Here is a 24,647-nt window from a genome sequence, read left to right as displayed (position 1 = left end):
CTCACGTAATTTATTGACTACTGTCCTAAATGTGAAAAACTGAATGGTTGTCTGGGTAGAGACTGATTGCCAGTGCATCGATTGTTGACCCTCGTGATCACATTGCTGATGGGAGCTGTGGTTCACTGCTGCTGCCCAGCATCACGAGACAGGATCGGACCACATAACACTAGACCAAGAAAAGACCAAAATTCAGTACTCAAAGTATGGTTTCTACTGAATGCGTACTGCTTTCGCACCATCATAAAGGTGAACCATTGTAAGTCAGGGACCATCTGTACCTTCTTTGGAGAAATGTCTATTCTAGTCCTAAATTTTAAAAAAAATGGGTTGTTTGTCTTTTGGTTGTTGGGTTATGAGTGTTCTTTATATATTCTAGATATTTAATCCGTATCAGATATATATGATTCACAAATATTTTCTCCCCTTCTGTAGGTTGTCATTTCACTTTTTTTTTTTTGGCCACACCATGCAGCTCGTGGCATCTTAGTTCCCCAACCAGGGATCGAACCTGCATCCTCGGCAATGAAAGCACAGAGTCTTAACCACTGAACCACTGGGGAATTCCCTATCATTTCACTTTCTTTTTTTTTTTTATGTGCAAATGATGTGACCAACAAGGGCTTTATTTCCAAAATATATAAACAGCTCATACAACTCAATAATAAAAATCCAAACCCAATCAAAAAAATGGGCAGAATATTTACATAGACATTTCTTTAAAAAAGACATACAGATGGCCAAAAAGCACATGAAAATATGCTCAAAAATTATTAGAGGAATGCAAACCAAAATTACAATGATGTATCACCCCACACCCATCAGAATGGCTATCATCAGAAAGTCTACAAATAATAAATGCTGGAGAGGGTATAGGAATGTAAATTAGTTACAGCCACTGTGGAAAACAGTATGGAGGTTCCTTTAAAAACTAAAAATAGAGTTACCATATGATCCAGCAATCCCACTCCTGGGCATATATCTAGAGAAAATCATGATTTGAAAAGATACATGCACCCCAATGTTCACTGCAGCGCTGTTAACAATAGCCAAGACATGGAAGCAACCTAAATGTCCATGGACACATGAATGGATAACAAAGATGTGGTACATATATACAATGGAATATTACTCATCCATAAAAAAGCATGAAATAATGCCATTTGCAGCAACATGGATGGACCTAGAGATTATCATACTAAGTGAAGCCAGGCAGAGAAAGACAAATGTTATATCACTTATATGTGGAATCTAAAAAATAGTACAAATGAACTTGTTTACAAAACAGAAGCAGACTCAGAAACACAGAAAACAAACTTATGGGTACCAAAGGGGGGCGGGTGGGTGCATAAATTGGGAGTATGGGGTTAACAGATGCACACTACTATATATAAAACAGATAAACAACAAGGTCCTACTGCATAGCACAGGGAACTATATTCAATACCTTATAAGAAATTATAATGGAAAAGAATAGAAAAAATATATATACATATGTATGTATAACCAAATCACTTTGTCGTACACCTGAAACTAACACAATATTGTAAATCAGCTATACCTCAATGAAAAAAATAATAATCTCTCTTCAAATCTAAAAACAAAACAAAACAGGTTTAGTGGAAGTAAGTATGAAAGAGCAGCAATGGTAGGAGGCTGTGGTCAGAGCAGAGTATTGGCTCTCACAGGTGGTGCAGATGATATCCAAGGAGTTTGTGGCTAAAGGGGGGTGAAGGTAAAGGTCATTGTTTGGAGTCGTGGTCAAGGAATTGTGAGGAGGTTATGGTTGCTTATCCACACGATGCCTAATTATCTCTCAACATGAGGACCAGGAAATGAGGTGGAGAGGAAGACTCAGTTGCAAAGCCCCCACTGGATGCAGGAGAGTAACTGGGAAGCTGGTCACACAGCCCCACCCCAGGCTTTCCCAGGACCCCCCCACCCCTCCTTCTCCCAGTTCTTGCTAGCTCACATCTAACCCCACTCTAACCTACTTTTCCTTCCAAATTCAGAAATCGGGGGAAAAAAAGCAAAGAAAAATGCCCTACTGTTTCCCAGCAGCACCTCACATACATGCCTTGGGTGCCTACTAAGCACCCAAGCCATGTAAATAATACGAAGAGGCTAAAACACTCCTCCTGTCCCAACACCTTGCAATACAGGTGAACAGATAAAAACATGGGTACAAACACTACATACTAATGTCACTGAAGCAGTGTGACATTAAATATTTATGTATATGACACTCCTCCACAAATAGCAAATGTGAAATAAAAGACAGTCAACAGATAACTTTTATCTCGGTGTCATTTCTTTTTTTTTTTTTAACATCGTCATTGGAGTATAATTGCTTTACAATGGTGTGTTAGTTTCTGCTTTATAACAAAGTGAATCAGTTATACATATACATATGTTCCCATATCTCTTCCCTCTTGCGTCTCCCTCCCTCCCACCCTCCCTATCCCACCCCTCCAGGCGGTCACAAAGCACCGAGCTGATATCCCTGTGCCAAGATTTCAAAAATCTTTAAACATTTTATTAACTTTGAAGAAGGAATAAGAATAGCTCCTTTAGAAACTAGACACACTGAAGCACTGATCTATTCACAGAGCTTCTACACAGATGAAGAAGTTTATATCAAATGGACAAAAAATAGTACAGAAGACCTATACACAGAAAGATTGAGAAAAATCCATCTCTAGAAAGCAGGTCAGATGAACTCAAAGACCTCACTGAGGGCTTCCCTGGTGGCGCAGTGGTTGGGAGTCCGCCTGCCGATGCAGGGGACACGGGTTCGTGCCCCGCTCTGGGAGGATCCCACATGCCACAGAGCGGCTGGGCCCGTGAGCCATGTCCGCTGAGCCTGCGCGTCCGGAGCCTGTGCCCCGCCGCGGGAGAGGCCACAACAGCGAGAGGCCCGCGCACCGCAAAAAATACCTCACTGAATGTAGGAGAATCACTAGGAAGTCACGTAAAGCCTTCTGCTGGGGCATAAAGGTAGGAACCAGTCCATGTAGTCAAGAAAACACTCTTTTTCCTCCTTATCTAAATGCTTGCCTCCAGTCTGGGTTCACGGAAAGGTCCTGATTATTTGAACTGGTTGTCAATCAAGGTTCCCTTCATTTTCGCTTTCTTGGCTTCCGGTTCAGCCAGCTCCTGCAGCCGCCTCTTACTCATGCCTTTGCGCTCCAGCTGCTTCTCAATCACCTTGGCATTCTGCGCATACGAGTCAGCAACTTCTCTAGCCTCAATCTCCTCTTCCTCTTCATCAATAGTGGACACAGTGACAGAGCTGAACTTGCCCATGTCTTTAGTCCGTTTCGTCATCATCACTTTCTTAGGAGGCTCTTGTTTCTGAGTATATATGTTCGTCTTCCCAAAACCCTGGCCAAACTTGACTACTGCTCCATCCACAATGAAGGTCACAGGAGCATTCTTCGGTTGGGACTGGTAGAAGAGTGGCAGCCCGCACTTTGCACATTTCTTCCTGCAATGTCGTTCAATGCCTTCAGGCCTCCGAATATACATAGTCTCCTCGTCTTCTGTGTTACAAAACTTGTGGGCATGTTTGGCAGCATCAATCACACGGGACCGATCCCGGCGCCTCACGGGCAATTTCTCCACCTGACAGTCCAGCACCAGGACCATCTGGCCGCATAAACAGTAGTAGACGTGAAGGGGCTTCTCGCCGTCGTCATACTCCTCGCGATCCCGGGTATCGGAGCAGACTACGGACCGGGAAACTACTTTAGGCATAGCTCAGAGCAGCACCGGAAATTATAAAGGCAAAAGTAAGAGTCACGCGGAAATGAAGTCATTCACCTCATTTCACTTCCTTTTTTTTTTTTTTTTTTTTTTTTTTGCCGTACGCGGGCCTCTCACTGTTGTGGCCTTCCCCGTTGCGGAGCACAGGCTCCGGACGCGCAGGTTCAGCGGCCATGGCTCATGGGCCCAGCCGCTCCGCGGCATGTGGCATCTTCCCGTATCGGGGCATGAACCTGTGTCCCCTGCATCGGCAGGCGGACTCTCAACCACTGCACCACCAGGGAAGCCCTTATTTCACTTTCTTGATAGTGTCCTATGATGCACAAAATTTATAATTTTGCTGAAGTCCAATTTATCTATTTTTTCTTTGGTAGCTTGTGCTTTTGTTATCATTTTGAGATCATTGCCTAATCCAACATTATGAAGACTTACACATGTCGTCTTTTACTAGTTTTATAGTTTTAATTCTAACAACATTTAGGCTCTTGATATACTTCTGGTCTACTCATTTGTATACAATAGGGAGGTTTGTGATATTTTTATTTTGTGGTTTCAGTCTTCATCTCTCAACAAAATACAATGAAAATTCCCTGGGAAGAGGAAACTCAAGTGGAAAGAAAGGGCTTACTTCCATCAGCCTCTTCACTCAGCTCTGCCCTCACCCCTGACTGGTGACTGGCTGGTGTTTAGCTTTCCTGTTGCCAAGGCCTTATCCACCACCTCCCCGCCATGCTCCTCTTTCACTTTGCCCTTTCCCCATCTGCTCCTAATGGATTTTCCTCAACTATATATGACAGGTCTTGTGTTGTTGTGGTTTTTTTTCTGAGGACCTTGCCAGGCTACCCCATGAGCCTCTGAGGGACCTCAAACCCAAACCTATAGGGAACTGTGGAGCTACTCCTGAGAAGATGTCCTGCATGGGCATAGCTGCCCGTGTTTTTTACATTTCTTGTTAACTTTATGATTTAACAGTGAGGCTCTGAGGTACACTTTGCACACAGCTCTTCGCAAAGACAAAGTATTTACTTACTAAAGGCTTGCATCGCCCTTCCCAAAGCCAGTAATGACCACCACGCTCAGATTTGACTGGAGCTCCGGAGTCTGCAAGTTCATGGCTCTCTCCACTCATTATTTTCTTTGTTCTCACTCATTGCTTGTTCTCAGCCTCAGAGGAGCAATGTTATTTCTGTGTTCTAGTAGGGCACACGAGATCTGTTCCAAGTGGGATGATCTGAGTGAGGAAGGGGTGCTATGACTGCTCTCTCCTGGGGGGTAGGGAGTGGGCAGGAGCCATGGCTCCATGATGGGAAGGATCCAGAGGAAAACTGAACAATGTCATCACTCATGAGGTGTTTTATGTACTTAAGACCAAATGTCCAGATACTTGAAAACATTTAGATAACTGATAGGATTTGTCCTTTTTAAAAAAAGAGTGTTTGTGATTATGAAAAGAAAATTATCTGAATACTATTCTCATATTCTGCCTGATGTGCCTGGTTTGGTGCAATTAAAATTTTTTAACAAGTAGGGGAGGGCTCAATCAAATGTTATCCACCATGCCCGGTGTTAGGGACAGGTGTGGAGGAGAGGGAACGATATATAAATCCATTATATTGACATATAAACCAACAGAGGAATGTATCATCTAGCTGGGGCGACGCAACGCCCATAGGATGAGAATTGAAGTAACAGTTCAAGTCAGTGGGACAGACTTGAGGGGACTTAGAGGCAGGAGGGAGCACGGCAGGCTGAGCTGGGAGGCAGGAAGTTGAGGATCTCAAGAGGTGCAGAGGAGGGAGGAACACCCAGCAGAGGGCTGGTAAAGGCAAAGGGCACAGGTAGGAATAATGAGTGAATCAAAAGGCAGATGGTCAGTATCTATGAGGTTAGGGAGGGAAGGTGCTGGTGCCAGGAGACGGACAGAAAGGAGATTCCCAAGCGGGCAGGGGAGAGCCCATGTTTTAGGAGGCCCTGTTCCGCTGGGGGAGGAAAGGGTGATGGGGGAAGTGGGACAAGAATCACAGTTCACTTGAGGAAGCAGCTTCCACATCGGAAGCTTCCTGGTGCCCGGCCCGGACTGTGGGAAGGTCCACCCCGCAGCCCTTAGAGCACTAAGTGGAGAAGGTCCCTGTTTGAGTCAGCCCTGCCCGTGGGCAACTTCCCCAACCCCCGAGAGCGCTTTTATCCAGAGAGGGCCTCTAGTCTCAAAGCTTTTTTTTTCCCCCCCAACAAATTTATTTATTTATTTAATTTTTTGGCTGCGTTGGGTCTTCGTTGCTGCACGCCGGCTCTCTAGTTGCGGTGAGTGGGAGCTAGTCTTCGTTGCGGTGCGCGGGTTTCTCGCTGCTGTGAAAGCTAATCTTTTTGTCTTTGGAATGGGTGTTGTACGTGGGTCTCGGATCTGGGGGTTCACAGTACCATACCTTGAAAGCCCTTGAAAGCGAAAATGGAAAGAACACGTGGAGTGGGAAGGATAGCCCACCCCCCTACTCGCGCCTTCTAATTGGTCTCCCTCCGTCCTGGCCCTCCGACAGCGGAGAAGACGGCTCCCTTCCCACCTGGCGCAAAGCACAGCCGCAAGCAAATCTGCCCTCTCCCTCTCAACCTGCTCTATTTGTGTTTGGTGACTTCTCTGGGCTAGAGGAGGTAATGAACTGTTTTGGTTTAAAAGCCCTCCTGCCGGGTTTCAGTCTGCGTGGGAGAATAAAAGTAAACAAGCGAAAGGGAACTGTGTCATCAAAGGACTCTGCACCTGCCCTTCTTCATTGTAGGGTGAGAACCTTGCCATGTGCCACAGGTGGCACGGGGTACCCACACAGGGCGGGGCCGCGGGCCTTTCATTCTTCTTTAACAACAAATCAAGAGTGATCGGTTCATAATTTAATGAGGCAGCCTTGCCGTGGTTCCAGATACGTATCAGGTAACAGCCGTGTCACCTGTATCCTGACCTGAGAAGTTTTACTGTGATGCCCGCAACGTATTTTGGCTGATGACTTCCTTTCCCTCTCAAGCTAACAGTGAGACACATTGCTAGAAATGGATCCAAATGGTCTTAATGTAAACATAAAGAACCAGTTTTTTCTTTGAAGCCAAAGCTGCTTCACTTCTTTGGTGGAAAACATTTGTTTCCCTTCCCATCACCAAATTTTGGAGGCAAGTTGGCTTTTTCTCTCTGAGGCTGCGCTAAGGTAGGTTATGAAGGAGCCCGGCTGCACCCACGTTTGTTGCCGCCGGGAAGTTCCTGTCTGTGCGCCAAGTGCTTCAACAACACTTCGCTAAGGTGCTGACACAAAGAATCTTGTCTCCTTAAGTAGGAGGTTATAAAAGCTTACAGACAGAAGTATAAATGTCTAATGATAAGGCCCAAACAACCTTGCAATTAAACGAACCAAGCTAACAGGAATTTGAGCTAGCTGCAGGCTCAAGGCCTTGACTTCTGTTCTGGGCAGGAAGCTTTACCCTGTGACAGAAGAGCATCCCAAACAGGATTCTTTCCATTCCTTAGTATTAATCAGTCTTCCTGGCAACCATGAATGAAGAAATCAGGTAACTGAATAAGCCCTGTGATGGCAGAAACAATGTAAAGAAGTATTTCTTGCAGCACATTAAACTGGATCATTATTCTTACAAACTGCTTTTAAGGTAGGTGAGGCTTTACAGCTAAAAGGAATTTTAAAATTCCCCACACAATATTACCTGTTGGTTCTACCTTCGTGTATTTTGATTTCTGTTGCTCAAATATACACTCAAAACCTCATTTTATAGTAGCTGATCATTTACTTTTCATGGTTTGTCATTATTGTTTGTCTTGCTTCCTAGCTATTTCCCAAAGAAAGTGAATTAAAAAAGACTTTGTTTCTTTTAGGTGGCAAATGTATAAGTATTTTAAAGGGTAGAACTTTTCCACCTTATTCCTTATACATATTATTTTATTCTAAAAATCAACGAGGAGGGGAATTCCCTGGAGGTCCAATGGTTAGGACTCGGTGCTTTCACTGATGGGGCCCGGGTTTGATCCCTGATCAGGGAACTAAGATCCCGAAAGCCACGTGGCGCGGCCAAAGAAAATCAACGAGGAAAGGGAAAGAAAAATATATCATGTAAAATGGAAGAATGGAGGATGATGATAGCCATCAGAACATTCTATTTTAAAAAAGGCAGATTCTGCCCTTTGACAACTAAGCTTTGGTTACAGCAAAGAGTGCTTCTCAAGGACCAGGCCACGTGGACGTTTCTCTCTGCCGACTTCCACATCTTACACCATAATTCCTCTGAAAATGGGTACCGTGGCAGAGCCCAGCGTCACCTTTACTAGCTCACGGGCACCAGATCTTCTATAATTAAATGTTTTCCTCGAGAAAATACTAATAAAACAATGCAATGGCTGGCACCACACTTGGTTTTCATTGCATTTGACACCTTTTCCTCTTGCCAGCTCTTCATGTTGACTTTCTCCTCGGCTTCATTCTTTCACTGGTGCCAGGCAGGCTCACTGCGGAACCACTTGGGTTTTCCTCCCTCTTTTTGCGCCCAGTAAATTTTCATAAAGCATTTAACTTGAGAACAAGCAGGTTAATTTGCTGTGCCGGTGAGCCAGGCTCTCGGAAGGCTCCCTGCAACACTGCCGTGTTCTAGAGTCAGGGTCAGAGGTTTTCGTCCCAGTGGCGAGGATGCTTACCAGCGCCTTCTCTGCGCGGACACCAGGTGTGATTTAGCATAATGGACTGTGTGGATGCTCAGTGGCTCCTCTAACCCAGGCGTCAGAACCAAGTCGCTCTTTGCTCTTCATGCAAGGTGAAGATGAAAAGTCTCATGGGCTAGAAGTTCTGCCAGGAAAGGCTTCTGGACACAGAAGAAATGGAAAATCACCCCATCTTGCAACAAACACCTGGTTTCAGGAACATGAAGTTCTTCTTCATGACATCAGTACCTGTTAAAATCCCCAGTCACATCACAATGCCATTTTCCTCTAATGACAGGCAGGAAGAGAGAACCAAAGATTTTTTTCTTATATAAAGAGAATATGCAAAAAACAAATAAGGAAATTAAAAAACTCACTGAATCCGGCCTTTGATTTATACCTAGTCAGTTGACATTGACTTTGAATGCTGATGCTCTAGGTGTCAGCCCTCATAAATAATGAAGGTGACTGAGGAAGACTCTCAGGGAAGAAGCCAAGCTTGGTGGCCAGCACAGTGTAGGTCCCAGGGATGAGAAAAGCAAGTTCCCTGCAGATGGCAAGCTTAGTGACCCTCGAGAAAAGGGCAGGCTCAAAGCAGAGGCAAAGGTTGCCCCACAGGGAGAGTGGCTGAAGTCACACAGAAGATGATTTTAGGACAAGCTTAGCAAACACAACTGCTGGAATTACCAGCCTTTTTGTCCAGACCACTGGCACGGGGCAATTTAACGTGCAGCGACGTACAGTTAGTTAATAGAGAGGACCAATGCGTCCCAATGCCAAGCAATATGGTTTTAGAATGAAGTCTATGTGCTCAGACATTCAAAATCACCTGAAAACGATGATGTATGTGCATACACAGTTCAAAGGGCTTGTCTCTCATTTGCCATCACAGCAGTCCTGCGGTGTACACAGGGCCAGGTATTATTATCCATGTTTGCCTGAAGAACGTGAGGGTTATAAGACTTACCCAGAGAACCTATCCAGAGATCCCACAGCCAGTCAGCAGTCGAGATGAGGAAGAACTCATGTGTAAGGCTCCCAATCTTGTGCTCTGTCTGCAGAGCCCCTCTTTGCATATCTTACAGAGTCTCTGATTTACCCAATAGCCTATAATAAACTATTTGTTTTCTGCTTAAACTCAGCAGATTCTGTGGTTGGCTACCAGGAGCCCTGGCCGATATGGGGATCATATACACATGCAATATGCCATGTCTTTTTCACACAACAGGTAGGAAATACCTTTATGTAGGGGATAATCTATATAATCATTTGTAATGACTGCAGAATATTCTATTGCATGGATATGCCATAATTTATTTAATCAATCCCCTAATGATTAAGATTTAAATTTTTCCAATTCTTTTGCTATTAATTCATTCATTTTATTCAACAGATATTTACTAAATACTCTTCACGTGCCAGGTACTATTTTAAGTAATGGAGATAACAGCTCCCTGCCTACACAGAACTTACATTCCAGTCAGAAAACAACTAATAAACAAGTAAACCAATAAACAAATGCAGACTATGAAACAATCTAGTGAGAGAACAGAATTTAATAATGGGAGAGTGATGGGGGAGAGGTGCTTGAGATAGGGTAGCAAAACAGCTTCTTTGAGGATATGACATTCGCCCTGATACCTAAAAGATTATATACACAAAGCTGTAATGAATATCTGAGAACATTCATCTTAGAGCACTTGTCTGAATATTCCCTTAGGCTAAATCCTAGAAGTACAAATGCAAAGTCAAATTACATGCTCATTTAGGCGCCAAAAGAATGGCTATGAGGGACCTCCCTGGTGGCGCAGTAGATAAGAATACACCTGCCAATGCAGGGGACACGGGTTCAATCCCTGGTCCAGGAGGATCTCACATGCCGCGGAGCAACTAAGCCCGTGCGCCACAACTACAGAGCCTGTGCTCTAGAACCCGTGAGCCACAACTACGGAGCCCACGTGCCACAATTACTGAAGCCCACGCGCCTAAGCCCATGCTCTGCAACAAAGAGAAGCCACTGCAATCAGAAGCCCGTGCACCGCAACGAAGAGTAGCCCCTGCTCGCCGCAACTAGAGAAAAGTCTGCATGCAGCAATGAAGACCCAATGCAGCCAAAAATAAATTAAAAATTAAATTAAAAAAAAAACCCAACAGGGCTTCCCTGGTGGCGCAGTGGTTGAGAGTCCGCCTGCCGATGCAGGGGACACAGGTTCGTGCCCCGGTCTGGGAAGATCCCACATGCCGCGGAGCGGCTGGGCCTGTGAGCCATGGCTGCTGAGCCTGTGTGTCCGGAGCCTGTGCTCCACAACGGGAGAGGCCACAACGGAGAGAGGCCCGCGTACCGCAAAAAAAAAAAAAAAAAAAAAAAAGAAAAGAAAATGGTGTAACATAAGTGGTTAACAATGTTAGATTAAAAAAAATACATACTCATTTAAACATGTATACTAAAACTAATTTTTAAAAAAGGGATGTACAAATTTATTTATTATTATTTTTAATATTTATTTACTTAGGCTGCACGGGGTCTTAGTCGCAGCACGTGGGATCTTCATTTCGGCATGTGGGATCTTTTAGTTGTAGCATGTGGACTCTTAGTTGCGGCATGCATGTGAGATCTAGTTCCCCGACCAGGGATTGAACATGGGCCCCCTGCATTTGGGAGCGTGGAGCCTTGGCCACTGGATGATCAGGGAAGTCCTGGGGTGTACGAATTTAAACTCCCATTTCCTGGTGCCCACCCACTTGGGGTTGGTTCTGAGCTCATACTAGCTTGACCTGTTTTCAAGAACTCAGCGTCCACACACCAGGACTGTAACCACACGAGGACAGGGATGGTAGCTTGTGGCTCTCATGTCCCTAGTGCCCAAACCAAAGGAAAACACAGGGGGCTGGTCTCCTGACACTGAGGAGAGTCCCTAAAGAAGTCGATATACTCACAGATAGTGGGATAGCCTGCCTATTAAATCTTACACCTTTCATTTTATATGAAATCAGATCTTAAATATCCAAAGTCTACTTTCCTACAGGGACCATGGCCTTCTGTTTGCTGGATTCTTCAGGAGGGCAGGTAAGTCTAGTGTGCTCACCACTGCTTGATAAAAAGGCACAGATAGCAACCTGCTGAATGTTTTCGTTTCAACATAGAAACCCAAACCTGGAATCTTGAATTGGTGCCTTGGCAGGAATGGAAGGCCACAGGTTGCAGATGGCAAATGACTCACTGCCACCTGAAAAGGTCTATGCTGTTGGTACAAAATGTGACCACATTCCATTTCTTCCTTCGTCCATCTGTTGCTGTTGTGGTCTAGGAGTGATAATGATTTTAAAGATTCAAATTTGGACTGTGTGTTAGCGTATTTCTCAAGCCACATCAAATATGGTTTGGCAATAAGCACTATTTGGTGCTGTTTGACTAAGAAGGTAGTAAAGAACACGAAGGTTTCTATCTTTTTTCAGGCTGTATGCATATGTCACCTTTTGAATGGAGGTGGCTGTGATTAAGGTGGCTAGCCACACAGCTGATTCATAAGAAGACTGGTAAGAAGTTTTGGTTGATTACGATGTTAGACTAACTCTTCATCCACTCAATGTGCTTAACAACATGGCTTCCATTGTTGTCTTCTTAAATCCAGCCATGCTTAATAACAATTTTTCAGTTTTTCAAAAGGGTGTTAAGAACGTTTAATGTTTAATAACACAGTAACATGGAAGGTTACCATATTTCATAAAAGTCAGGCTTTGACTTCTTCCAAAGCCAAACAACATGCATATTCAGAATTATTTTCTTGGCAACTCACATTTAACTGCTATGGAAAATATGCCACAAATGGTAGCATTCCTGAGATAAAAATTCGATGTGTTTGGGGCCTGAAAAATTGGTTTCTGAGTTTCTTTCTGGCTTCAACATTCACCATTCTCTGTATAGCCCTACTCTGGTCAATTGTCCAAGAGAACCCCCTCCTTCCAATAGTAGAAATATGTACCCTTATTACTTCCTTTTGGATAGAAATAATAATGTACTGCTGGCCTAATATTTTAATGGTACAAAAATGCAAAATATCTAATATTCGAGTATTCTTTTCTTTTCTTTTTTTTTTTTTTTTGCGCGGTACTCAGGCCTCTCACTGTTGTGGCCTCTCCCGTTGTGGAGCACAGGCTCTGATGCACAGGCCCAGTGGCCATGGCAGCTAGGATGTGAACAGAACTGAAGTGGTGTGTGAAACGTTGAACCTCTTAGAAGAAAGCCACTTGCCCTCCACTCTCTCTTCTCCCATCTCACAGGCTGAAACTCAAACATGGTATGAAGAGAGTCTCAGCCACGCAAATTAGGGCATCAGACTAACAGGTAGAAGCAACATGGGTCTCTGGATGACCTCAAGGAGGAGGGCTGCTTACCTGCCTGGACTACCCACCTGCCTCTGAACTGTTAGGTGAGAGAGAAATAAACTTCATTCAGTTTGAGCCACTCTAGCTTTGGGTCTTTCTGCTGTAGTAGCTGAGCCTGTACACTAACAAAAAAGGAGGTCAACTGCACATGGAGGATGGGGATGATGGTGAGAGTGGAGTATGCAGTAGGGGCAGGAAGACTGTCTGGGAAGACAATATAAAGACAGGCTCTGCTACCAAGTCCCGCTTTCTAGCCTCTGAGCCCTGGGCACTGATCAGCAGTCCTTTTGCTGGTCCAGGATAATTCCGTTTCTCACTTCTTTGTGTGTGTATTAGGAACTGGGGGTGTCTTCTAACAATGGAGGGAGGAGACCCAGGAGGAACCACAGGTGAAATTTTGGGGTGTGTGTGTAGATGATAAGTTGGATTTTAGATGTGTTTGTTTAGCGCCTCAATGAATAATACCTCTTGACCATCAAGGTTCTGAACCAACAGAACAATAAGGTAAAAGAGTCAGCAGGGGGAGATTTAAAACATCTCCTTTATTTCTGATAAGAGCTGGGTTAGGGACACAGTTTAGTGAAAGAGTTGTGCTGGCTTTCTATACTGAACCCTGGATTTGGATTGGCCATTATGCAGTTATGGCAGTAGCTCAAAGATTCTGATATAACATAACATTTAGGGTTTACTTAATCATTCTATCCCTTTAAATGATAAGAACTGGTATAATAAAGAAATATAAATTATTTAATTAAATATATAAACTTTTCCATTAACATATAATGGTTATATAATGCATTCTTTCATTTTTAAATTTCCCATCCTTCCTCCCTCCCATCCTTCCTTCCTTTTTTCTTTTCTTCTCTCTCTCTCTCTCTTTTTTTTGGCTTTAACAGATTTAATGACATACCCCACTTGCAGCTGGCCGTTGGCCTCCATTGGTGGTCAAATGGAGCCATTATTGACATTCTGCTCCCACTCTCTAACTAGAAAAACCCAAAGTTATTGTGAAACCCACACTCCTAATTCTGATTGTGACCAGTGGTAAATGGCTGGCTTGCCCAGTCCACTTAGGGGATGGGTTCTTGAGCTCCCCTGGAAAATAACTTTAGGACTAGAGAAGTCTGTCTGACAATAAACTTCCTTTCCAGGGTATTTCTCAGTTTTGATATGTAAGTCTGAACATACCGGCTCACATCCATCTCTGTACAGTTACCCCTGTCAGTTTTTGCCACCATCTACTGAAATGACCTGTCTACATGTTGGTTTCTTCTACCTGGCGAGCATGTTGTACCTACTTAATAAATGTTTATTGAACTGAATAATTAAAAAAGAAGTAGAAGTAAGGTAACAGTGGGGTCTAAGGTGGGTTCTTTCAAGAGATCATCTTAAGGTATGGAAGGAGAAACCAGTGGTATGAACTAGCGGTTGGCACCATGGGAATAGAGAAATGTCAGGAAGATCTAAGACCAGTAAAAGGTTAAGTGCTTTCATAGTTTTCCTACTGGAAGTCAACCATCAAAGCTAAGTTGCAAAACTGGATTACAAAAAACAAACAAGCATACAATGTGCTGTTATTTAAAAATCACTTATCTGGGGGCTTCCCTGGTGGCACAGTGGCTGGGAGTCCGCCTGCCGAGGCAAGGGGCACGGGTTCGTGCCCCGGTCTGGGAGGATCCCACGTGCCGCGGAGCGGCTGGGCCCGTGGGCCATGGCCGCTGGGCCTGCGCCTCCCGCAACGGGAGAGGCCACAGCAGTGAGAGGCCCGCGTTATCGCAAAAAAAAAAAAAAAAAATCACTTGTTTGGAAATAAATAAATCCAATATTGTCACAAACACTGTAAGCTGTTCACCCTCAATTGTTAGCTAGCAAGTTGATTAACATCATATTCTAAATTTGAAATGAAAACTATATTGGAAAACAGTTTTTAAAAGATGTACTGAGACAGAACTCTGAGAACAGGCCAACAAATTCGGGCCAAAAGACCAGCTAGTCGACTGTTTGATAAATGTATTAAAAAACAGCAGAATTTTATTGATACTATTACTCTGTGAAGCTGAAATACCCTAAAACAGAAGGCTAATGAAGAGGGTGGATCTGGTACAGAAATGAACATCCCAAAACAAAGCCGGGGATGGAGGAATGAAGCCCTTTTCTCTGATAATGGGGTGATTCCTTCTACCAAAAATTTTTAAAAAACGGTGGTTCTTTCAGAAGATGATATTTCTGGACAGCCATTACGTGAGCAAAAAATGTTTATTTCAAAAGAGATCCAATATTCAGATTTAATAATATTATTAATATGTTTTAAGTCAGCATTCTTTGATTTTTATTATTAGCAAGACTTACCATGTTACTAGAAAAAGAGATATTGGAGTTCCCAATTAATGATGTCCATCCTTTGAAATGTCCTCTGAAGTGTATTAGTTTCTTAAGGCTGCCACAAGCAATTATCACAAACTTGGCTGCTTAAAACAATGGAGATTTATTCTCTCACAGCTCTGAAGACCAGAAAAATTTGAAATCAAGGGGTCAACAGGGCTGTGCTCCCTCCCTAGAGAATCCTTCCTTGCTTGTCCCAGCTTCTGTGGGCTGTCGGCATCCCCTGTGGCTGCATCGCTCTAATCTCTTCTCTGTGTCTCTTTTAAGAATACTTGTCCTTGGACTTAAGGCCCACCTGGGTGATCTAGGATGACCTCATCTTGACATCCTAACTACATCTAGAAGGACCCTTTTCCACATAAGGTTGCATTTATAGGTTCTGGGAATTAAGATGTGGAGACATCTTTTGAAAAGCCACCAATCAATCCACTACGGGCAGCATAGTCCATGAACAGTGGAATAAAAGGTTCTTCAAAAGAGCTACTACAAAATAGTGTGTTAATGAAGATGAGTTCTCCCTTTTCCTTCCTTCCCTCTTAAATTCTACATTAAAGATCATAGTGCTGTCTGGAGCCATATTCAGCCTTTCCATTCATTCTGTGCATCAGTGCCTGTTCTTGTCCTTTTTGCTCTTCACCTCCACTGAAAGAGCACCTGTTAAGGGGAAGAGGAAGACAGTATTTCTGAATCACTGTCTTTAGGATGTGTGCTTGGTTTAATTCTTTCCACCAAGAACGCCGACTTTTAAATTTAGGCCTAGTAGATATCATTCAAAGAATGCATTTTAAATGATTGGCTAAGATTTGGAATCAGAAAAACATACAATTTTAGGGCTGAAGAAAGTTCAGCAACTATCTAGTCATTTTAGAAACAAGGAGAGGCAAGTCCCAGGGAGATCAATAAATCACTGAAAGTCATCAATGTGATGGGGGTAGAGCCAAGACTATAACTGAAGTCTCCTGATGCCTATTTAGGCACTTTTTCACTCTGTCACACACAATACAGAATGTGACACAAAGCTCTCTCCTCCACGGATTACTCAAGATGTTGACCGCACTGGTGCCACCCAATGAGAGAATCAACCTTCTATGGACTGAATGTTTGTTTCCCTAAAATTCATATATTGAAGCCCTAACCCCCAAATGTGATGGTATTTGAAGGATGGGGGTCTGGGGGGTAATTAGGTCATTAGGGTAGAGCTCTTGAATGAGATTAGTGCCCTCATAAGAAGAGACACGAGAGAGGCGCTTTCCCCCATGTGTAGGCACAGCAAGAAGGCAGCCACCTATGAACCAGGAAGAGGGCTCTCATCAGGAACCAAATAGTCCTGCACCTTGATCTTGGACTCCCCAGCTTCCAGACTGTGACAAAATCAATGTTTGTTGTTTAAATAACCCAGTCTACGATATTCGTTATATCAGCTTGAACCGATTAAGTTACAACCCAATGAATATATTCAACAATATTTACTGAGTGTGTGTTGTGGGCAGAGCTTGCATACTCAGGTGAGTGAAAGATTGACAGTATCTGAAAGGCCTCGAGGCTTTGATCCAGGTTTCACGTTAGGGTGTTGTTTGGGACAAAGGTCACCTAGTTCAACTCTTGATTCTTCACTATACCCTTAGGAGAAAGGTAAAGTACCTGGAGTTAATGTCCCCACTTAGAAGTATTTCTTAACTTGTCAGATGTCATCATTTGAGTCAAAAGTACCTATTGGCCTAGAAAATAAGTCTCCTCAATTCCTCTCTAGCGCTCAACTCTAAGATGAAGCAGCATTCCAAGGTCAACAACCCAAGCTGTGGTTTTTTTTGTTGTTGTTTTTATTAAAACTCATCATTGTCCATAAAAATCAAGTGAATCTCTGGGGAACAGTAAAACAGTCAACTAGCTACTTGTAAATGAGAGAGGCATTTTCTGGTTGACACAGTGAGCAAAAAAGACCCAGATGGTGGATCCTTTTGGCATAGACTTATCTGCTCCGGCTGTCTAATACATTTCTTCGCTGTGTTAATTCTTGCATCAGAACCGTCATGGCAGTTTGCTTATTTACAAGGAAGACAAAAATGGAAAGATTTTTGTCTGTAGGATTCTTGCCTTCCTCCTTCGACACTGGGGTGGCCTGTTCACTGCAGGGGGCAACTGAAATGACCTGGATCCTTTGGTGAAAAATTTCAAAGCTCTGTCCCATGCAAGATTGAATATAATCCCTTCCTCATGAAACAAGAAAGGGGATTAGACTTTTGGGGAGGTGGTTATGTTACCTCAGCTGGACCTAATGACTGATGAAGGTTCAGAATTTATTTTAAAATGGGTTTTGGCTGCTTGGATAGAGCATGTTGCATTACTGCTGGCTGGAGAGTGAGTCCCGCAGGCTTTCAGCCCTGTCTTCTTTCATGAGGAATCCCTGCCAATCCAGGATCCGTGAACTGCTTCTGCCATCCAATCTCTAATTTAGCATATGTACAAAGCCAATTTTTGGACACCATGATGGAGCCTGGCACCTCTGCAGCCCACCATGTTTGCAGTGCTTACAGTGAAATAAGTAGCAAGATAGAAAAATATATGCCATGAAAAGGCTTTTTAAATTCACAGATAAATTGTCTATGTATTATATATGTATATGTGTCTCTCTCCTGCTTTTCCAACATAAACTTCCCCCATGCCTTTCCTTGCAGTTATTTCATTTAGATTTTCAATCTGGGATGCACTTAGCAACAGCCAACACTGACAAAGATAAAACCCTGCTCCCCACAGAGAACATCTGATGTTTAAAATGTAGAAATGCTGCTCTTTCCAAAATAGGACATTTCCCTTTTAATTAGTTTCAAAATACACCCAAATAATTTGCAACTAGGAAATGATACCATTTTAGAGTACTTAAAAATAATTTGCAAGCAAAACCAATTTGATGAGAGGCACAAGCTAGTGAAACCTTCAGTTTTGAGATAAATTCAACTGCTTCTTTGGGGACAGCTGTCACAACCATGGGAACATTCACCTAACCCTCTGGCTTTGATAGTTGTTTTCTCTCAGAAAACCCATGTCTAAGGTGTGCTGAAATATTTGGGAACAAGGGCTAATTGAGGCTCGAGTGCACCCATCCATCTTTGCTGAAAATGTGGATCTTCCTGCCTCCTTCCCTTCTATAGATTTTCTTGCCAATCATCTAGTTTTTCTAACAGTTCTTCAAAAGAGACTAGGTAGCCACAAAAGCTCTATGGTGTCACGTCATGCTATCTTTGAAAATATATACATGTGGGCTTCCCTGGTGGTGCAGTGGTTGAGAGTCCGCCTGCCGATGCAGGGGACACGGGTTCGTGCCCCGGTCTGGGAAGATCCCACATGCCGCGGAGCGGCTGGGCCTGTGAGCCATGGCTGCTGAACCTGCGCGTCCGGAGCCTGTGCTCCACACGGGAGAGGCCACAACAGTGAGAGGCCCGCGTACCGAAAAAAGAAAAGAAAAAGAAAAGAAAAGAAAATAAATACATGTATTGTGCTTTCTCACCTTGCAATGTGCTGGCCCTGAGTCCTCAGAAGAGTGCCCATCAGCAGGGGCATTTTGACTTTTCCCTGTGCATAAATGAAATCAAATCTCTGAATAAAAGGGAGGGGAAAACGATGTGATTTTCTGATGTGTGTTTCTTCCAATGCTTAGATTGTGACAATGGCCAACTTTTTGACTCTTTTGGTAAATGAGATCCCTGCTCTCTCAGCCAGGTGAGCTATCGTTGATAGGTTTGCTTACATGGGATGAACGGACCCTCTCAAACCACACCCAGACCTAACCTTCTATGGCTTCTGTTGGTTAAAAATGAATCTGAGCCCTGCCTGTATAAATATAAATATTTCAGGAGCTTGGCTGATGGCGAGCTTTGCACAACCATGCAGAAGCCAAGCTTGATTGCCCTGGCCTGGTATGGCGCTCCCCAGGTGGCAAGGGCTGAGAGAGGGCCGTGCAGTTGGTGGGGGGTGGACGTGAGTGCCTCCAGTCATTCTGAGTAGCCCCTGGGCTAAGTAGTGACAAGGGCTGACAGGCTCCTATGGTGAGGTCCTATCCAGTTTCTTTCTGCGGCAGGGATGATGGGCCATGCATAGGGTCGTGAGGCAGAGACTGGGTACTTTTTTGTATGACTGTGACTACATTCCTCATCAACAAGGCCACACTCACAGTCTCTTTGGAAGCCCTTGGCTCGCTGGAGGATTACCATCAAGAGGCGTCTGCTCAGCAGGGCCAGGTTCTTTCCCCACCCCTCAAGGGCCAGCATGGTGCCTCCATGTGGCTTCACCCAAGCCAGAGAGAAAGGGCAGGGCACCAGGTCTGGGAATTAGAAAGGGCAATCGATATGTGTATACGGAACACAGTCATGGACAACACAGTTGAAAAGGCTTACACGTAACCCCATTGGGAATGGCTTCAAACCGAAGCCTGTGATAAATGACTCACAGAACCCAGACCCTGACTAGTATGCCTGGGAATGGCGAGAGGTGAGGTTCCTAACGTCTGTGATTCTCAGAGTTCAAATGACTGGAATGTATGTAAAGGATTCCAGGACTGGTCCTGAAAATAAAAATAACTATTTAAACAGGGAAGAATTTTTCACTCCTGAGTGATCCTGAAACCTTAAAATATGAGATTATCACCTTTCAAGTTTAGTGTCAAAGGAAAGACTACTTCACTGTAATATAAAGCTTACAACTTCAGTCCCACTGTCTTAGCACCCAGAGACAACTGCCACCTCATTGGCATACTGAGGTTCCTTACTGATGGGTATGTGTTCAAGTGGGGAGACCAACTAGGTGAATAGTTAGAGACTATAAAGTTGTAAGAACTAAGGCAGATATGGGATTCAAATGCAGATATTTTGAACTTACAACTTTTGATAAGGTAAGATCAATAAGGATTTTAAAAATGCACTTCAGTTATACCAAAGATTAGTAGGTTTTAAGATCAGAGTTGGCTTATAGTTTAGGATTAATTTACATGGTTTGTTGTTTTAGTAATGCAGTTGATTTTCCTAGTGTAAAGAAAACACTTTGTACCCTGGACCGCTGAGAGCTGGGTTTATAATAGAGACAAAAAACCCCGGCAAACTCTGGATAGAGAGAAGCTGTATCAGTCAGGGCTCTCCAGAGACACAGAACCAAAAGAAGATAGACAGATAGACCAATAGACAGATAGATTTATTTTAAAGCAATAGCTCAAAAGATGACAAGTGCAAATCCATAAGGCAAGCTGAGGGGCTGGAAACTTGGGCAGAAGTTGATGTGGTAGTCCTAAGGCAGAACTTCTTTTCCAGGAAACCTTAATTGTTGCTTCTAAGGTCTGCAACTGATTGGATGAGGCCCACCTATATTACCCAGGGTAATCTAATTTCTGTAAAGGTAATGTAATTTATGTAAAGCTCACCTATATTACACAGGGTAATCTAATTTATGTAAAGTCTAACTTATGTAATTTATCTAATTTATGATTGTAGATGTTAACCACATCTACAAAACATATTCCTAGCAACATCTAGATTAGTGTTTGATTAAATAACTGGGTACTATAGCTTAGCCAAGTTGACACATAAAGCAGATCATCACAGTAGCTTTCTTCCAAACTGTGAAAAAATAATAGCTGTCTTCAGTCCATGAAGATTCAGCCTTCTTTCTCACTTTTGGAAGGGTCCAAGCCACAATCCATCACTTGAGGCATGATACTCTAGTGATCTATAGCTCTACTGTATTCCTCATCAGATACCCATTGGAAGAGGGCTGCAGGTCCTGAGCCTTGTACAGATGGTGTGCAGACAGGGGACTGGCAAACAAGCCGAAATGGAGGGGAGGAAGATCCATCTATTTTATGGTTTCCATTCTACTAGTTCTACTAGTGTTCTACTAGTGTCTCTGAAGCAGTTCTTCCAACTACAGCCAATACACAAATGGTTGTCTGCCCACTGACCGGTTCCTGGTACATGCTCTCCATCACCATCGTTCTCAAATAGTCACTCAGTATGCCCTTTGACCATGATGTGCTCTTAACATGTGAGATTATGAACATATTGTACTGGGTCAATAAGTCATGGGTGTTCTCATCCCAGAGAACCATAAGCTTTCTTCCCTGCTAATTATACTCTACATCTTTCCTGTCATAATTTTTATATTTATAAAACACTTTAAACACAAAATATCTTTCATCTAAGAGGACTAAATCAAAAGAGAAAAAAAAACTTGGAATAAGAATGCATCCTTTTTTTTTTTTTTGCTGTACGCGGGCCTCTCACTGTTGTGGCCTCTCCCGTTGCGGAGCACAGGCTCCGGACGCGCAGGCTCAGCAGCCATGGCTCACGGGCCTAGCCGCTCCGCGGCATGTGGGATCTTCCCGGACCGGGGCACGAATCTGTGTCCCCTGCATCGGCAGGCGGACTCTTAACCACTGCGCCACCAGGGAAGCCCAAGAATGCATCCTTTTGATCTCTGAGGTCAGATAATGATAAGTAACATTTACACGGCACTTTATCATTTATAAAGTGCTTTCACATACACTTATTTTATTTTTATCCTTGCAGCAACCTTGGGAGGTAGATGGTATTATCACCATTCTACAGATGACGGCGCCAAGGCTCAGAGAGGTTAACAGACTTTCCTGATGTCATATAGCCATCAGGCTGCTAAGCAGGGACAGGAGCTGCAATCTTCTGATCCTAGCTCCACACTTGGCTGCCTAGACTACTTTGGGCCTTGTTGCTGGTGACCAGCTTAACTCTCAAACCTTAGTTTATGAAGTTACATAAATGTGGCCAGAATCTGACTGCCCATTAAATCATGAAATGGCTATCTACTATGGAAAACCTTTGCTGGAGGCAGTGTTCCCACATATGGCCAGGTACCTTTCCCCTCCCCGTGTCTTACTCGGGTGCAGAGAGCTCTATTGGAAACCAGTGGGAGGCCTGCACAATGAAGAGCAGCGAATGAGAAGTTGGATGTGAATCTATTTCATACAGTGGAAACTTACACTCTAACAAATATTAAGAAAAAAATCTGAGGTCATTTTCTCAGCTGATCATCACCGGCAGAGCCAACTTTGGATTAAACACTTCTGCTCAGTGGTTTTGACATTCTCAGTCAGGCATATCTTTTTCTTTTTTCCTATAAATTTATTTATTTATTTATTTTTTGGCTGCATTGGGTCTTCGTTGCTGTGCACGGGCTTTCTCTGGTTGTGGTGAGCAGGGGCTACTCTTCGTTGTGGTGTGTGGGCTTCTCATTGCAGTGGCTTCTCCTGTTGTGGAGCACAGGCTCTAGGCACGCGGGCTTCAGTAGTTGTGGCATGTGGGCGCCAGAGCTCAGGCTCAGTAGTTGTGGTGCACAGGCTTAGTTGCTCTGCGGCATGTGGGATCTTCCCAGAGCAGGGCTCGAACCCGTGTCCCCTGCATTGGCAGGCGGATTCTTAACCACTGAGCCACCAGGGAAGTCCAGTCAGGCATATCTTGATGAAATCAGAGATGCAGAAAATATTTTTTGATGGAGTTCAGGGACAAAACAGCTAGAAGGGAAGCCAATTCTGTGTGCAAACTTGTGCAGACAGATAAAGAGGAAAAGTGAAAGCAAGAGAATAAGAAGTGTGTGCTTGTGTGAGTGTGTATGTATAAATGAAGATGAAAGCAAGTGACAGAAGAGGAAAGGCGAAGCTGGGGTGATGCTAATTAATTAGACTTTAAGATCTTGGCAGCAAGAGGTGTGTTTATAAACAATCTTCACTAAAACATACCTTTCCAACTATTAACTGTTTTATTTGCCAGAAAAAGACTCTAATTATTCTGTGCTTGTATCAATCCAAAAGTGGAGAAAGAAATATTAATAAGTAAACATAGCCATTCTCATACTGTAATATATACCTCTGCACAGAGGTTAACATTTCGAATGCTCAATTAATAAAGTGTGTCCAATTCAAACTATTTTACAAAAAAAGATTAAGTGGGGGGGTTATTAGTCTGAAGGCTTCAAAATAGTAGAAAAGAAAAACTAGACCAAAGATATAAGAAATAATAGAATGTTAACCATTTAGGAATCTCTTAATAACATGCTTATACTAAGTCACCAGCAAGTCAACTAGTTTTCCTCTTAGGATTTAGGTCTAGAAAAGTCTGATCTATGAGGATAGAATAAAGACCTGCAGACATGCCAAATCTTTTAAAAAAATTATCTCCCATGTATCCTTTCTGAGGCATTTAATAATGGATATACTCCATTAAAATGAGGGAACAAACCAAGAAAGAAAAGGACATGAGATCCTGTAAACAGAATATCCAACTCAGGAATTAAATCAAAGGACTTCCCAGATAGGAAGGGAAGCTCCCAGATAACAATTTAGTGAGTAACCAGCACAAGACTGGAGTGGTAGACAGCAACTCTGTTGGAGAGTTTGGGACTGATTTAGTGAGAGAGATGTAGAAAATAAAGCAAATTCAATAGGTGAAAGGATAAACAAACTGTGGTACACTCATACAATGGAATACTATTCAGCAATAAAAAGAAAAGCTATCAAACCACAAAAAGACCTGAAGTAAACTTAAATGCACGTTGCTAAGTGAAAGGAGCCAGTCTGATTCCAACTATATGACATTCTGGAGAACGCGAAACTATGGAGACAGTAAAACGATCAGTGGCTCCCAGGGGTTCACTGGGAGCAGGATGAACAGACCAGAAGGGATTTTTGGGGTAATAAAACTATTCTGCATGATACTGTAATTGTAGGTAAATGATATTATGCAGTTGTCAAAACCCATAAACTGTACAACACAAAGAGTGAATCCTAATGTAAACTATGGACTTTAGGGGCTTCCCTGGTGGCGCAGTGGTTAAGAATCCATCTGCCAATGCAGGGGACACGGGTTCGAGCCCCGCTCTGGGAAGATCCCACATGCCACGGAGCAACTAAGCCCACGCCACAACTACTGAGCCTGCGCTCTAGAGCCTGCGAGCCACAACTACTGAGCCAATGTGCCACAACTACTGAAGCCCATGCGCCTAGAGCCCATGCTCTGCAAAGAGAAGCCAATGCAACGAGAAGCCCATGCCCACAACGAAAAGTAGCCCCTGCTCGCCACAACTAGAGAAAGCCCACACGCAGCAATGAAGACTCAACACAGCCAAAAATAAATTTAAAAAAATACTCTGAAAAAAAAAATCTATGGACTTTAGTTAATAAATTTTAAAGATTAAATAAATAAAACCAAAGCAATTATTAATTTCAGGAAAAACAAGAAAGCAAATATAATCACAGTAAGCCATATGACTCAGTTGTGAAAATACCTACTTAGACACATTAAGTAAACATTGAATATTGATATGATCCTAAAACATTTTATATTTATAATGGAAAAATGCGGATAAGGGAGAGGAGTGAGAGAGCTCAATCCTTATCTTACATAAAAAGAAGTCACCAGAT

General features: G+C 43.2%; 2 protein-coding genes across 11 annotated transcripts in view; both read right to left on the bottom strand.

Annotated features, from left to right (window-relative positions):
• CLYBL (citramalyl-CoA lyase) overlaps positions 1-24,647 on the bottom strand; it is a 300,835-nt gene that overhangs the window by 67,877 nt on the left and 208,311 nt on the right. The gene's annotated exons all lie outside the window — the stretch shown is intronic.
• Positions 2,446-4,270, bottom strand: LOC307176750 (STING ER exit protein-like). Its single transcript, XM_079903153.1, has one exon. It carries the CDS (start codon positions 3,754-3,756, stop codon positions 3,088-3,090), a length of 669 nt encoding a protein of 222 aa, XP_079759279.1. The 5' UTR covers positions 3,757-4,270; the 3' UTR covers positions 2,446-3,087.

This window comes from Stenella coeruleoalba (assembly GCF_951394435.1).
Source record: "Stenella coeruleoalba genome assembly, chromosome: 18".
Lineage (NCBI taxonomy): Eukaryota > Metazoa > Chordata > Mammalia > Artiodactyla > Delphinidae > Stenella > Stenella coeruleoalba.
Note: the sequence above shows the minus strand (reverse complement) of the source record. Positions and strands in the feature narration are given on the sequence as shown.

What these genes read in the sequence shown, in the direction of transcription:
- LOC307176750 (XM_079903153.1), bottom strand. Translation starts at nt 3,756, where the DNA reads ATGCCTAAAGTAGTTTCCCGGTCCGTAGTCTGCTCCGATACCCGGGAT.